Here is a 17,001-nt window from a genome sequence, read left to right on the forward strand (position 1 = left end):
GCAGGGAAGTCAAGGCGAAATGGCTGCATGAAAAATTTGAAGAAATCTAAAAGAAATGACTGTGGGACGCACTGACTCAGCATACAGAAAGTCCAAACAACCTTCGGTGACACAAAAAGCAAAGGTGGTAACATGAAGAGTGGACTGGCAAAACGGGCATTTCTGGCCAAGAGAAGTATTTTAGTATTGAACGTAGGCCTTAATATGAGGAAGAATTTCTGAGAACGTACGTATGGAGCACAGTATTGTTGGTAGTGAAACATGGACTGTGGAGAAACCGGTACAGAATAAAATCGAAGCATTTGAGATGTGATGCTACAGACGAATGTTGAAAGTTAGGTGGACTGATAAGGTAAGAAACAAGGAGGTTCTGTGCAGAATGCGAGGGGAAAGGAATAAGTGGAAAACACTGATAAGGAGAAGGGACAGGATGATAGGGCATCTGGTAAGACATGAGGGAATGACTTCCTAGATACTAGAGGGAGCTGTAGCGGGTAAAAACTGAATAGTAAGACAGAGACTGGAATACACTGAGCAAAAAATTAAGGATGTGGGTTGCAAGTGCTACTCTGAGGTGAAGAGGTTGGCACAGGAGAGAAGTTGGTGGCGGGCTGCATCAAAGCTGTCAGAAAATTAATGACTAAAAAAAAAAAAAAAAAAGTTACTTACAATGTTGTCTTCCCGATAAAAAGTTTCTCACTTAAAAAATCCTTTGAATTTTAACTTACCCTCACGTATCTAAACTGAAAGCGTAGTCCGCATACAGAACTTTAACACGTCTTTGCAGACTATCACTTGATGGAAATTATGTTCGATATCTTGAGTTGTAGGTTACGTAAATTGCCTGGAATGTTTAAGTTTCTAGGTATACCCTGCACATAAACTTCATCAGTTTTTAAACTAGTTTGTTGGCATGGGGAGACTCCAGTATCAGCACCGTTTGGCAACTGTAGTTTACTTTATTACCTACTGTAGAATTCAGAGATCAAAATATTGTACGAGTCTCAATGTAACTCGAGCTGTCATGTCACATTTGGGCACGAATTTGTATCACAGCCTAAATTCAGTGTTCCTGCACAATTGTTCTTGTTGTGGACCTCACCCCGAAGAGGGGTTTGATGCAGTTTTCCACGATAGTCTATCGCGGGCAGGCGTCTTCATTTCTGCATAATGTCTGTAACCTACAGCCGTTTGAAGCCGCTCATTGTAAGCACGCCGCGGTCTTCGTCTATAGTTTCTAACCTCTACACCCTTCGCATACTTCATTCCAAACTGACGATTCCTTACTATCTCCGGATGTGTCCTCTCTAAAGGTCCGTTCTTCTAGTCTAGTTGGGCCATAAATATCTCTCATCACCAGTGCGATTCAGTACCTTCTCATTAACTATTCGTCTTCTTCTATTGCTGCCTTCGTTGTCAGTCACATATCTTGATTTATCTGCCAGATGTACTTAATTGTTGAAATAACATCATGTAACGTCTTTTGCTGCTGTTCCTCGTGCGTCCTTTCCAGGCACCTTTCATTCTGTTAGTTTCAAAATAAATGCGAAATATCTGTATAGGTGTCCAACCGATCCGTTCCTCGATTCAAATGGTTCAAATGGCTCTGAGCACTATGGGACTCAACTGCTGAGGTCATTAGTCCCCTAGAACTTAGAACTAGTTAAACCTAACTAACCTAAGGACATCACGAACATCCATTCCCGAGGCAGGATTCGAACCTGCGACCGTAGCGGTCTTGCGGTTCCAGACTGCAGCGCCTTTAACCGCACGGCCACTTCGGCCGGCTTCCTCCATTCCTTGATAGTCCTCCTGTAACGATCTTTTCCCTCGTATTCTGTGAAAGTCTTCTCTTCTCCAGCACAATGTCTTAAAAGTTTGCAGTCTTCTCCGTTCTTGCTGCACTGCTGTCCATATCTCCGAGTCATATAGAACAGCGCTCCACGCGAAAGATTTTACATATCTTTTCCTGTTGCTTAAACTAATATATTTCGATGTTAGCAGCTTCTTCTTATTATTGGATGTTGTTTTAGATTTGTAACTCTATGTTTAATCTCGTGGCATTAATGTATCATCCACTGTCATTTCACTACACAGGTACTTAACGCTGGTAATTTGCTTCAGATTCTTTCCATTCCTACATAGGTCTGCTGCTATTGGGACTTTACTACATATCAGCATTTAGGTTTTTCTACTCATTTATTTTCATATTATAAGTTTCCGAGAATGCTTTGTTCATGAATTCTATAGCCTTTGGGAAATTCGGATAACACAGATGTATCACCTGCAAATACAAGCATTTTTATGTATCTCCATTTACAGTTACTCCTTCAACATACTTGTATGTATCTCTACATTCGCTTGTTGCATCTTTAGTTCATGTATTGAACGGGACATATTTATTTAATCCTGAAAGTTTTGTGTCATTGTCTTTTATTTTTGCAACTGCAGACTGGTTCCTGTAACGCTTCGTTGCCGTATTATTTTCTTGCGTAACTGACGTGACTCACTGCACATTAAAGTTTCCAGCACTTTAGACCAGTGTACTATGTCGAAAGTCTTTTCGGAGTATTTTTTCGCGCCGTATTGTTAAAGTAATTATTTACTTTTTGGATTTTCTATCTTTGCTAAAACCAAATAGATTTTCAGCGAGTTTTTGATTAATTTTGATTGATATGCTGTTCCTATCCGTCGTTATCTCGGAGCCATGGAGACTTAGTGCACGATATTCACTCCCGTTTGAGCCGCGCGGGATTAGCCGAGCGGTCTAGGGCGCTGCAGTCATCGACTGTGCGGCTGGTCCCGGCGGAGGTTCGAGTCCTCCCTCGGGCATGGGTATGTGAGTTTGTCCTTAGGATAATTTAGGTTAAGTAGTGTGTAAGCTTAGGGACTAATGACCTTAGCAGTTAAGTCCCATAAGATTTCACACACATTTGAACATTTGAACACACACGTTTGACGTTGTTTTCTTAAACACTGGTACAAGATCTGACCTTTGGAAATCTCTAGGAAAATCTCCTTTTTCATGCATCTTATTGCTGATCTCATAAAAAAAAAACTTTTTTGTTTTCTCATATAGAGCTTGGAGTATTTCTTCAGTTATTGAGTCCCATAGTGCTCAGAGCCATTTGAACCATTTTTCAGTTATTGAATTATAATAAGGTCCCTCTTTTGCTTTTTATCCTTTAACTACTTTATCGAATTACCTCTAAGTATTTTAGGCCCATGTTCATCCAGTGAAACACCTTGCCTTTTTCACTAACTTACCCTTTGACCCAGTTCTGTAACATAACTTCGTTATTTTAATCCTTCTAGTGTCCTCATAAGTCATAAATCTCCGTGATATACATTCCATCTTTCCTTTTGATCACAGCTCCTTGGGCCTTAGCTCGAAACATTGTGCCTTGCCAAGCTGGTGGCACTATCTCCCTTCTCTCTCTCTCTCTCTCTCTTTTTTTTTTTTTTACAACTCACTCTCTCCATACTTTCTTTCAATTTTAGTACATTCTTCCACACTTCAGACTTCTTAAGCTAATCTTCAGTATTCTTCTGTAGGTCCAAATTCCAAAACCTTGTGTGGAAAGCTAATCATCCTAGTTCCAGTTTCGTACAAATCTTGCCTTCACTAAAGATTGCATTCGATGTTAACAACTTTCTCTTTTTCAGAAACGCAGTTTTTATGTTTCCAGTCTGCATTTAATATCTTCTCTTCACACTTGTACGATATGTAAAAGTAATTAATCAATCTATAAAAATGATGAATTACAGTAAACAGTGTCTGGAATGTGGATGGAGTTTCAGTTGTATGTCTCCATTCCGCTATGAGCATAATTGCCCCTCATATAATTGGCGGCATCATTTACATTTGCCGACTTGCAAGAAGTTCTTAATGCAGAGCGAAGGCCTGCACTTACAGCACCAAGTCATTTTTATTACAGGGTAAAGGACACCTTAGTACATCTTCGCCGTACCCTTTCGTAAATGTCATATAGATGCAGGCGGTGCGGACAGAGTATCACGCGACCGAGGCTGGTCCAACGTTGCATTGCTCATCTCCAAGCGGGGATTCCCATCGTTCTGATAACCTTGAGTATCTCGAATAGCTGACGAAATAGCGTGTTTGGGAAACTTTACGGCACTTTTGCTTACGCTGTGGACGGCAAATGTGGCTGTTTGCCAGACGAACTCGGCAGGGTCCAGTAGTGCGTACAGCTGCCTTTTCTTCTGGATGCTTTCAGTATTTTGTATGAGTATCCTTAGTGCTACATCTGCACTACAGTTAACATTCCACTGAAATGAGTAGTACATTATATGACAAAAGTATCCGGACACCGTTTAATGCAGAACATTACATGTCGCGAGAGGAGGAGCCGCTAGTACAAAAGGAGGCGAGAAGTATTGAGTTGTCAGTGCAGAAGCAGCAACGTCTGAATAGGCCAGTCACGACAACTCAGTGGCTTCGAACGCTGCCTACTCATTGGATGTAACCTGAGTAACATAGCCATGAAGGATATTTAAACTCGTCTAAAGTTCCCCAAGGCAACTGTTGGTGGCGTGATTGTGAAGTGGAAACGAGAAGCAACAACCATACCTAAAGCCAAAAACAGACAGACATCTTCTACTGCCGGCCGTGGTGGCCGAGCGGTTCTAGGCGCTACAGTCTGGAACCGCGCGACCGATACGGTCGCAGTTTCGAATCCTGCCTCGGGCATGGATGTGTATGATGTCATTAGGTTAGTTAGGTTTAAGTAGTTCTATGTTCTAGGGGACTGATGACCTGAACCGTTAAGTCCCATAGTGCTCAGAGCCATTTGAACCAGCCATCATCACCTCGAACACCTTCTGTAAATGGACGTTCATGCCACATTTTTGACCTTCGTTGACTCTCAAAGACCTTGCTGTCACACATCATTGGTTTCGTCTGAATAGCCGCTATCAGAAAATAAGTACCATTCTGTAGCATCCCATTTAAAAAACAAAATTGACCTTCTTGTCTCCGACGCGACCCCACCTAGAAACAAAAAAACCAACGTTATATTATGGCCCCCGTTGTCGCCCGCAACATTTGTCCCACACATTTTTCAGCTACTATCATACTTTGGGAGTTGTTCTAGGTGGAAGTAACAAGTGACTCACCCTCTATATGTCCAATAATAGGTTTTCAGATTCTTGTGATCGGATACTATGTCGCTGGCTCACCCGCCACGATACAGCAACGTTTAGCGATGCTGCCTGTCAAGGCCTTTTGTTTTGTCTCTCTGGCTTCCTTCTTTGAGATACATCCCTACTGCCGAACGAGATGATAGCAAGCGGATCACAAGTCGGCTGATAGCTTGCTCCGGTGACCTCAGCTATAGTGGGACAACGAATTACGAAAACCTGTTCTGAATGAAGAAAACTTTTCTTGCCATTAAGAGTTAATTTCAGCGCGCTTCGTGGCTCAGACATAAGGTACTAATGTTCAGTACAGTTTGGAGACAATGACTGTATTAGCATTGATTGCTATATCAACATTGATTAGTTCATCACTTTCAGTGAAAGTTGTCCGGGCATCTCCCAGTTACCACGTGAAGCAGTTGTCATCAAATATCCATCGTCGCTTCGACGATTTCTTACTTGATCACCATCATTAAGAATGTGGACTTGCTGTATGTGAAATAGGTACAAGTTTTCCGCATGTAACGATCACCATACGCGAGTTTGTGTGGTACTGGTACGTGCAGAAAGTCGCCGTGTGCTGGCAGTAGGACTACGCAGCATCATTTCAACAATGTGTTGCTGTTCCTGCACAGGTTGTCGATTTACATGTTCAGAAGATAAATGGGAGCTTGGAAGAACACATATTTCACTGAAAGTGCTGCAAACTGAGGTAAACAATTTACGATCAGGAAATCGACGTATCGGAAAGTCAACAACAGCAGGAGCACTACCTTGCAGAAGCCGTAAATAATCACCTTATCTATATATTCTTCATTAGCGTGGGTGTGCGGCATTTTAGTCGGCCAGTGTATGAACACAGTTAACTGATACTTCTCTATGATACGCTCTCAGCCCGTCGCACCACTTCACTGACAACACACCATGAACAACTGCGCTTTCGTCGGGCTATTTTAATGAGAGAAAGATATTTCGAGCAATGAATGGTAACCATTTGGAATAGGGCATGTGTCGATATGAGTTTTTTTTTTTTTTGCTTTAAATGAGCGTTTGTGTCACATCCCTGAACACTGACATTCGTCTTGGTACATCCTGTATAAGCAATCTAGAAAATTATATTAATGGGCAACAAGCAAATACCTGTGAAGTGACGAAACATTTAAACAAGAGCGGCTACATTAAGCATTAACATAATCAACGAAAAACAATGGGAAGAACATTATAAAAAGTTGTAGGCTGACCAAAACATAATGAAACAAGGATAAACGTACGAAGATGTAAAATGGGATAGATGTACTAGTATTAGCTGAAGCTGGAAGAAGCTTTAAAAGCAATTAAAACAGAAATGTATCTGGTATAGATAGCATTAACGGTGAGTTGTTAAAAATGCAACGGAATTCTCCTTCAATCAACGTTTAATGTTGGGAGAAAACGTGAATCCGGAAATCTGGCCAAATGCTGTTCGTGTATCAACTTTTAAGAAAGGAGGTAAAAAAATAGCAATAATTATATCGGAATAACTGTTTTATCAGCTGAGTATAAAATATAATCAAAAATTTAAGCTCTTAGGCTATGGTCAACAGCCGAAAAGATTTCAACTGAAGGCCAGAGTGGATTCATATTTGGATGAACAACAATCTATGTCTAATGTATTCACGCAATTTTATCGTTTATGGAACTGGTTTGAGACCCTGGCTGTTACACAAAATAAATTATTGATGGTGTACACCAACCAGCCACTAACTGGTTTTAGGTTACTTTATTCAAATTTTGTACAGTTCATCATCAGACGGTTTTTTCATTGCTTTCATCAATACAGATTATACACTGACTTCCTGTGAGTTTCCCTATGATAAACAACAATTTACAAATTTCAAACGTGTAACCGAATTGGTTGCGCCGAATATTTGTGTTAAAATACAGCTTACATCAAATGTCTGTCTTGCGCACTTGTTTTAGCAGTTTCCTTACAATGAATTACGAGTACATTCTCAGGCATGTTTGTGACTTGAAATACAAATAACCTTCACAATGTATTTCATTGCAGCTATAAAAATGCATACATCCTTGAGAATCTATTTCATTGCAAGACAACTGCTAAAACAAATACGCCAAATGAACATTTCACGTAAGTTGCATTCCAACACGTATATATATAGCAACCATTTTCCTTTCACTTTTGTGTTTTGTAAATTATTCTTAAATTATTTCCACCCCCCAATGAACCATGGACTTTGCCTTGAGTGCCTCAGCGATACAGATCGCCGTAGCGCAAGTGCAACCACAACGGAGGGGTATCTCTTCACAGGCCAGACAAACGTGTGGTTCCTGAAAAGGGGCAGCAGCCTTTTCAGTAGTTGCAGGGGCAACAGTCTGGATGATTGACTGATCTGGCCTTGTAAAGCTAACCAAAACGACCTTACTGTGCTGGTACTTGGAACGGCTGAAAGCAAGGGGAAACTACAGCCGTAATTTTTCTTGAGGGCATGCAGCTTTACTGTAGGGTTAAATGATGGTGACGTCCTCTTGGGTAAAATATTCCAGAGGTAAAATAGTCCCCCATTTGGACCTCTGGGCGGGGACTACTCAAGAGAACATCATTATCAGGAGAAAGAAAACTGGCGTTCTACGGATCGGAGCGTGGAATGTCAGATCCCTTAATCGGGCAGATGGGTTAGAAGATTTAAAAAGGGAAATGGATAGGTTAAAGTTAGATACAGTGGGAATTAGTGCAGTTCGGTGGCAGGGGGAACAAGACTTTTGGTCAGGTAAATGCAGGGTTATAAATACAAAAGCAAATAGGGGTAATGCAGGAGTAGGTTTCATAAAGAATAAAAAAAAATAGGAACGCGGGTAAGATACTACACACAGCATCATGAACGCATTATTGTGGCCAAGGTAGACACGAAACCCACGCCTACTACAGTAGTACAAGTTTATATGCCAACTAGCTCTGTGAATGACGAAGAGATTCATGAAATGTATGATCACATAAAAGAAATTATTCAGATAGTGAAGGGAGACGAACATTTAATAGTGATGGGTGATTGGAATTCGACAGTAGGAAAATGGAAGAGAAGGAAACGTAGTTGGTGAATATGGATTCGGAGTAAGAAATGAAAGAGGAAGCCGCCTGGTAGAATTTTGCACAGAGCATAACTTAATCATAGCTAACACTTGGTCCAAGAATCATAAAAGAAGGTTGTTTAAGGTTGTATACATGGAAGAAACCTGGAGATACTGGAAGGTGTCAGACAGATTATATAATGGTAAGACAGAGATTTAGGAACCAGGTTTTAAATTGTAAGACATTTCCAGAGGCAGATGTGGACTCTGACCACAATGCATTGGTTATAAACTGTAGATTAAAACTGAAGAAACTGCAAAAAGGTGGGAATTTAAGGAGATGGGACCTGGATAAACTGACTAAACCAGAGGTTGTACAGTGTTTCAGGGAGAGCATAAGAGAACGATTGACAGGAATGAGGGGAAGAAATACAGTAGAAGAAGAATGGGTAGCTTTGAGGGATGAAGTACTGACTGCAACAGAGGATCAAGTAGGTAAAAAGATGAGGGCTAATAGGAATCCTTGGGTAACAGAAGAAATATTGAATTTAATTGATAAAAGGATAAAATACAAAAATGAAGTAAATGAAGCAGGCAAAAAGGAATAAAAACGTCTCAAAAATGATATCGAGAGGAAGTGCAAAATGGCTAAGCAGGAATGGCTAAGGGACAAATGTGAGGATGTAGAGGCATATATCACTAGGGGTAAGATAGATATTGCCTACAGGAAAATTAAAGAGACCTTTGGAGAAAAGAGAACCACTCGTATGAATACCAAGAGCTCAGATGGAAACTGAGTTCTAAGCAAAGAGGGGAAAGCAGAAAGGTGGAAGGAGTACGTAGAGGGTCTATACAAAGGCGATGAAGTAGAGGACAATATTATGGAAATGGAAGAGGATGTAGATGAAGATAAAGTGGGAGATATGACACTGCGTGAAGAGTTAGACAGAGCACTGGAAGACCTGAGTCGAAACAAGGCCCCGGGAGTAGACAATATTCCATTAGAACTACTGACAGCCTCGGGAGAGCCAGCCCTGACAAGATGTATGAAACAGGCGAAATACCCTCAGACCTCAAGAAGAATATTATAATTCCAATCCTAAAGAAAGCAGGTGTTAACAGATGTGAAAATTACCGAACTATCAATTTAATAAGCCACGGCTGCATAATACTAACACGAATTCTTAACAGACGAATGGAAAAACTAGTAGAAGCCGACCTCGGGGAATATCAGATTGGATTCCGTAAAAATATTGCAACACGTGAGGAATACTGATCCTACTACCTATGTTAGAAGATATATTAAGGAAAGGCAAACCTAGTTTTCTAGCATTTGTAGACTTAGAGAAAACTTTTGACAATGTTGACTGGAATACTCTCTTTCGAATTCTGAAGGTGGCAGGTGTAAAATACAGGGAGCGAAAGGCTATTTACAATTTGTACAGAAGCCAAAAGGTAGTTGTAAGAGTCGAGGGACGTAAAATGGATGCAGTGGTTGGGAAGGGAGTGAGACAGGATTGGAGCTTATCCCCAACGTTATTCAATCTGTATATTGAGCAAGCAGTAAAGGAAACAAAAGAAAGATCCGGAGTAGGAATTAAAATCCATGGAGAAGAAATAAAAACTTTGAGGTTGGCCGATGACATTGTAATTCTGTCAGAGACAGCAAAGGATCTAGGAGAGCAGTTGAATGGAATGGACAGTGTCTTGAAAGGAGGATAGAAGATGATCATCAACAAAAACAAAACGAGAATGTAGTCGTATTAAGTCGGATGATGCTGAGGAAATTAGATTAGGAAATGAGACACTTAAAGTAGTAAAGGAATTTTGCTGTTTGGGGAGCAAAATAACTGATGATGGGCGAAGTAGAGAGGATATAAAATGTAGACGGGCAATGGCAAGGAAAGCGTTTCTGAAGAAGAGAAATTTGTTAACATCGAGTACAAATTTAAGTGTCAGGAAATCGTTTCTGAAAGTATTAGCATGAAGTGTAGCCATGTAGCCATGTAGCCGTGTTGGACAAGAAAAGAATAGAAGCTTTCGAAATGTGGTGCTACAGAAGAATGCAGATTAGATGGGTAGATCACATAACTAATGAGGTATTCACTAGAATTGGGAAGAGATATTTGTTCAAAAAATGGTTCTGAGCACTATGGGACTTAACTTCTGAGGTCATCAGTCCCCTAGAACTTAGAACTACTTATACCTAACTAACCTATGGACATCACACACATACATGCCCGAGGCAGAATTCGAACCTGCGACCGCACCGTTCGCGCGGTTCCAGACTCAAGTGCCTAGAACAGCTCGGCCATCCCGGCCGGTGAAAAATTTATGGCACAACTTGACTAGAAGAAGGGATCGGTTGGTAGGACATGTTCTGAGGCAGCAAGGGATCAGCAATTTAGTATTGGAGGGCAGCTTGGAGGTTACAAATCGTAGAGGGAGACCAAAAGGTGAATACACTAAGCAGATTCAGAAGGATGTAGGTTGCAGTAGGTACTGGGAGCTGAAGAAGATTGCACAGGATAGAGTAGCAAGGAAAGCTGCATCAAACCAGTCTCAGGACTGAAGACCACAACAACAACAAATTATGGTTTATCCTAGGACAACGCGCAGGAAACCAATGTATAATCTGTATTGATGGAAGCATGAAAAAACAATTCGATGATTAATTGAAAAAATTCGAAACCGCTGTCGGTATTTTTTGAATAAAGTATCCCAAAATCAATTTGTAGCTGCTTGCTGTACTCCATCAACAATTTATATGATAGGATAAAGTATTTATTTTGAAGTCATTGATAAATAAAAGAATGGAAGTTAATGGTGAGGCACACATCGCTTTTATCGACTAGGCAGATTAAACAGGACGACACTCTCGGTAATACCATAAGAAAATTGAGTCTCGCTACACTTGATACGTACCATAAAAAGCTCATATAATGAATCTAAATTTTTGATAGAACGTGGGACGAAATACGAAGTAATGGTATTACGACTAACAAATGAGTTAAACAAGGCTGCAGCCTATCTCCATTATCATTCAATTTATATATAAATGACGCGGTTAAAATATGGTCTGGGGAAACAAAAAAGAACAAAGGAGTAACACTAGTTAAGGACTGTTGTATAGGAACATTAATATATGCTGAGAACAAGACTATAATAACCTCTTCAGAAAGATAATTAGAAAGAAATATTTTTAAATTATAGAAGGTTGAACAAAATTGTAATTCCATAATATCCACAGAAAAGACAAAGTTAATGGCATTCCGAGGTAAACGACAGGTGTGATGAAAAGTAGTAACATAACACATGATAATTGAGCAGTCATGTCATTTTGACTATCTGGGCTGCGACATTTCTCTTGAGTACGACAATGACATAGAGGATAAAATAGTAATATTTCAGGTTGTCTGTGGAACAATAACAAGAACATTCAACAGCAAAACAACTAAAGTAAGCCAACTGAAATTCTATAAAAAACCATCTGCTCCTTTGCCATTTTACAGTCTGAGGCTTGGATAGCAAACAAGGCAAACACAAATCGAATAGTGACGTCAGAAATGAAATTCCTCACATAAATAATGTAAACTAGGAGACAGAGTAAGAAATGAAGATGTTATAAATGAGCTTAACATATCTGCAATAACAGAAAGAAATCGACAAATAGTAGAAAGGGAAACAACATTAAAGAGAAATCAATAAGACAGACAACCTACAGTAGCCTAGCAATATATACCCAAAGGAATAAGGCATGTGGGTCGGCCTAGGAAACTATAGAGCTAAGAAGCTGAAGCCGGAACACGTTTGTCAAACCAAACCCATGAATATAGATGATGGTGATTATGGTCTTCTGCTTCAGTTGCTGGAAGATATCCCCCTGCACAAAAGGTAACCCGTGTGTTACGAAAAAAACTGCTGCGTTGCCCATAACAAAGTAATAATTACAGATCTTAACAGAAAATTGGAGGTCGTTGGATTGGTCGATTTGGAAACATAAATTCATTTCCGTGTTCAACAGACTAGGCATCTCTACAACTTTACCTTTGGGAAAAACGCACGTCTTTATACTAACATGACCAGACGAGATCTGTCAGGCTTTCTCGGTGTGGTTGATTAATACCGGGGTGTTCTGCCGAGTTGATCCCATTTTACACATAAAATGAAAACAATTCGACAGAACACCCTAGTGAACAATATCAAGTCCAGATGAAATTCTGTGGATATTACTGTCTGTCTGGAATCGCTTTTTATCATGTATCAGAGCTCCAGGTCAACATTTTGAGCACTTGCTATGTCATTCACAATGATAAACCCGTGAACCGTGCCTGAGTTAAGAGTTTTATCACGTGTGATACAGTACGGTAGGCGTTGTAAGGCGCTGAGCGTTAGTTTAGCACCAACAGGTGAGCCAAAAATGCACCGAATCAGCATTCCGAGATGACGACCTAAGGTTTGGTATCTTGCGCGATCTGGGTATCATTTTTACATGGTTTCAAAACTGAACTCAAAGGATGTTATAACAGGAGATCGCAATGAATACAGCATCAATGGTTTCTAGACTAATGACATGCACATGTTTCGCCCTTTTAGATCTCAGATGTGCATTCAGCTTAGGAAACAAATTGCAGATCGACAAACAGCAAAGGTTCATGAGTTTTGAACTTCGCACAGAACGCAATATACGTTTGTGGAACTGTAAATTCTAAGCAGAACTGTCTTAACATCCTATATTGGACGGCGTGATACAGTGTGAGATTATTGAGTTACAACCTGAACGTGTAACTGATGTGAAGTCATCAAACAACTGTCATTCAAGGAATATTGAGGACCTTCAGCCCAGTTGTCAATCGTGTGATTATTGCCAGAATATGTTTCAGGACAACATTCCACCCATTTTCAAGTATTAAAAACAAGGAAAACAGATAAAACGATGTCCCTTATATCGTCAAATACATAAGGATTACGGGCGTCCTGAGTTCTAACCTACCTTAAGAAATTTTATGCCATTAGGCCTCCTCACAACTTAAAAATAAGTTGCACCCGTCCATGGTCAACTCAAATCATAAAATATAAAACATCACAAGCCGATGTATCCACCGTTCCCGAGGTACAGTTGCAAACTGAAAGCCACTGCCATCGCCCATCAACGATGATATTTACTTAATACCTAAATCTCAGCACCGACGATACTACTGTCTGTCATAAAATCTTTGAGAAAAGCCTATCTGGACCTAGTCCATTCTAATTTAACACTACATCTACCCTACAATCTAAACGGAAAGAGCATGAGGAAATCCTGTGTCACTAGGTAAAATACCTTGACGGCTGCATCTTAAGGAGGACATCGCAGAAAGTGTGACCAGAAATATCCTTTAGACACTTCCGATCTCTCATTTAAAACGCTGACGCACTTCTCTTTCAACGTGGATAAATCTCTATCTCCTCTAAATCCGATATAAACCACCTTGTTCCTTCAACAACCTCACGTTTTTTGTTATACCTCCCAACGAATGCTGCTCATTTTTGAGATGCTATTGCTACAGCTGACGAGCCATTCTCTTCCTTATTATGCTCATTAAATCTAACTGTAAAATTCCGTCCCGTCTGCCCCACGTATCTCGCTTCGCAATCCTGATATTTTACTTCATACACTCCCGATTTGCTCATCCAGTTCTCATCTGTGACGATCTTATGCCTGGCCAGTCAGTTTCTCAACAGTCGCAGTTCCACTCGCCCGTACACATCTCCGCAGCCATCGTTCACATTATGGCCCGTGGCGCATCACACTTGCTTCAGCGCCGGTTTTGGAGAGAGCAATTTTGTCACGCACGGTATACTTTAAGCACTGCAAGTGAGCAGCTAATAAACTTCGCTGTATCGAAAATGTTTCTACCCTTAGATCGAAAGCTACTGATAATGCCGTCTGCGACGTCAGATAAAACGTTGCGTTTCCGCATGCACAAAGTCTGCACTTTTTTCCACGTCCCCGTCCCGCTCCAAAACCTTTCCCCCCCCCCTCCCCCCCATTCACCTACCGCCCCCCACAAGCTACCCACTCGACAAACCTTACGTACCAGCCAGTGCTAGCACTGCCGCCTGCCGTCTGTGAGTAGTTATTGCACTTTGATGTCGAACCTAGGCTGTGGTCATCTTAATGTGAATGGGCCGTTTATAAGCTTTCAGCAGCATATGCTTGCCAAGACCATTCAGCCAACTCTAATCACAAATGGTTCAAATGGCTCTGAGCATTATGCGACTTAACTTCTGAGGTCATCAGTCGCCTAGAACTTAGAACTAATGACACCTAACTAACCTAATGACATCACACACATCCATGCCCGAGGCAGGATTCGAAACCGCGACCGTAGCGGTCGTGCGGTTCCAGACAGTAGCGCCTAGAACCGCTCGGCCTCTCCGGCCGGCATTTAGAGAATCTTCAAGGCTAGAAAATCGCAGCCAAATTCAAGAAAACATGGAGAGGTTCAAATGGTTCAAATGGCTCTGAGCACTATGGGACTTAACATCTATGGTCATCAGTCCCCTAGAACTTAGAACTACTTAAACCTAACTAACCTAAGGACATCACACAACACCCAGCCATCACGAGGCAGAGAAAATCCCTGACCCCGCCGGGAATCGAACCCGGGAACCCGGGCGTGGGAAGCGAGAACGCTACCGCACGACCACGAGATGCGGGCAAACATGGAGAGGGTTGTCGCTTTGTGCAGAGATTACTATTTGGCCCTATACATAAACCGATTTAATGGGATGCGCACAAATAGACGGAAAGACCATTTCTTGCTTGATTACACAACACCCAAATGATTACTCGAAATCGTCACACCCATGAAATATCTGGGAATGTGCGTTCGGAGAGATTTAAAGTGAAACAATCTCATAAAGCTAAGCGTAGGAAAGCCAGATGCCACACAGATTCATTGGAAGAGTCCGTAGAAAGTGTAGACGACAAACTAAGGAGGTACCTTCCAAAACTGTCATTGAGCGACACGTTTCCTACTTAAGATAGCTACAGGAAACTTACTAGGAAATTTAAAGGAGTGAGGAGCGATTCGTCACGGTTTCGCTTAGCAAGCGCGAAAGCGTCTCGGAGATGATCGTCCAACTCCAGTGAAACACGCTTCAAGAGGTGGCGCCGTGTATCACATTATGGTGTACTCTAAAAATTCTCATACCGTGTCTCCAGAGAAGAATCAGCCTGTGTAACGCTTGCTCCTACGTATATCGTGCGAAAAGACCATGGAGGCGAAACTAGATTCGAGCTCACACCAGTCCCTGCCGTGCATTATTCGCGACTTGAACAGGAAAGGAAGAAGTGAGAGTGGTGTGAGAAGTACTCTCCACCACACACCTCACCCTGGCTTTCAGAGTACAAATATGGATTTAGATGTACATAACAACAAAATAATTTCCTCGAATAATTCTTTTAAGATGAAGATTCAGCATTTGAAAACAATTGCAACTGCAACTGAATCTAGGTTACGAATGGAGTGACTGATGAGCGAGATAACCTGAGCAGAGACGGCGACCAGCAGCACCGCCGCCGACACCACGACCGCCCTGAAGTCCATCGCCAGCTGCAACTGCGGCTGCAGGCCGCGCCGCCGTCCCATCACCAGCCAGCCGCCCAAACCCTGTGACGTCAGCAGGCGACCTTTGACCCGCAGCGCTGGTCGCCGCCTCCGCGACTGGCAGCCTGCTCCCTTTACTCGATACCGCCCGCCTCTTTCCATAAGTGCAAACAACGCCAGCCTGACTCACTATTGATAATATCGACTTCGCTGCGACAACTCATTCTACTCACCTACCAGCCTTCGCAAAGTTCTTTTTCTTTTGAATAATATCGGTTATTCCAACCGAAAGCTGTTAACCTATTCTCGTCCACTCCTCTATCAATACGAATTTGCATGAGAAGGTTTGCCGTCGAAATTCAGTTCTACTGGGGGCTCATATTAACACTTCCTTGGCCTACCTTGCACTACTCAGTTCTTTAACATGCCCAAACAACTAACTTTTATTCTCCAGTCTGCTCGTTGTGGACTATATCACTTTCATTTCTCTCCAAGAATTTGATGTTTCGATCTTATCTTCACGCTTGACTTACAGGCATCATCACATAAAATCTAATTCCATTGTCCTGACTTCCATTCTATTTCTCGTAAGTGGCTACATTTCTGCACCATAAGCAACTACATTCTCACTACCACTATGGAAAGCCCTTTTTTGGTCTGTTGGCTAATACTATTGTTCCAGATTAATACACGTAGAGATTTCGTTGCTCATTTACCCATCATTACTTTGATTTCAATAACTTTGTCATAATATATAACAGAACATAAAAATTTAAATTTTCACATTCTGAAAATATTTTTCTTGAAAATCAAATCATTCCTTTTTTACCTATAGATACGTACTGTGTGTTCTCAGAATTAATTTTGATGCACCTTGTCCTTGTAAAACTTAGTCTGTATGTATGCCACTTCTTGACTGCTGCTTGCGAAAATATTTGGTCATCTGCAAAAAGGAGTGAATGCATCCATCTAACTTAAACACCGTAGTACCATTGACTTACACTATGTGATCAAAAGTACCGCTCGGTCACAGAGGCCGGCCCAAAAACATGCGTTTTTCATATTAGGTGCATTGCACTGCCACCTACTGTGAGGTGCTTGATATCAGAGACCTGTATTCATTAGACATTGTGAGAGAGCAGATTGGGGCGGTCCCCGGAACTCACGGACTTCGTACGTGGCC

At 41.4% G+C, this 17,001-nt stretch overlaps 1 protein-coding gene across 1 annotated transcript in view; it reads right to left on the reverse strand.

Moving 5' to 3' along the window:
- LOC126466705 (inter-alpha-trypsin inhibitor heavy chain H4-like) overlaps nt 1-15,923 on the reverse strand; it is a 151,143-nt gene extending 135,220 nt beyond the window's left edge. Inside the window, exon 1 of the mRNA XM_050096403.1 lies at nt 15,759-15,923. Within this exon, the coding sequence (XP_049952360.1) occupies nt 15,759-15,860 (102 nt within the window). The 5' untranslated portion in view covers nt 15,861-15,923. The remainder of the gene's footprint in view (nt 1-15,758) is intronic.
- Between the last annotated feature and the right edge of the window lie 1,078 nt (nt 15,924-17,001).

This window comes from Schistocerca serialis, chromosome 1 (genome assembly GCF_023864345.2).
Source record: "Schistocerca serialis cubense isolate TAMUIC-IGC-003099 chromosome 1, iqSchSeri2.2, whole genome shotgun sequence".
NCBI lineage: Eukaryota > Metazoa > Arthropoda > Insecta > Orthoptera > Acrididae > Schistocerca > Schistocerca serialis.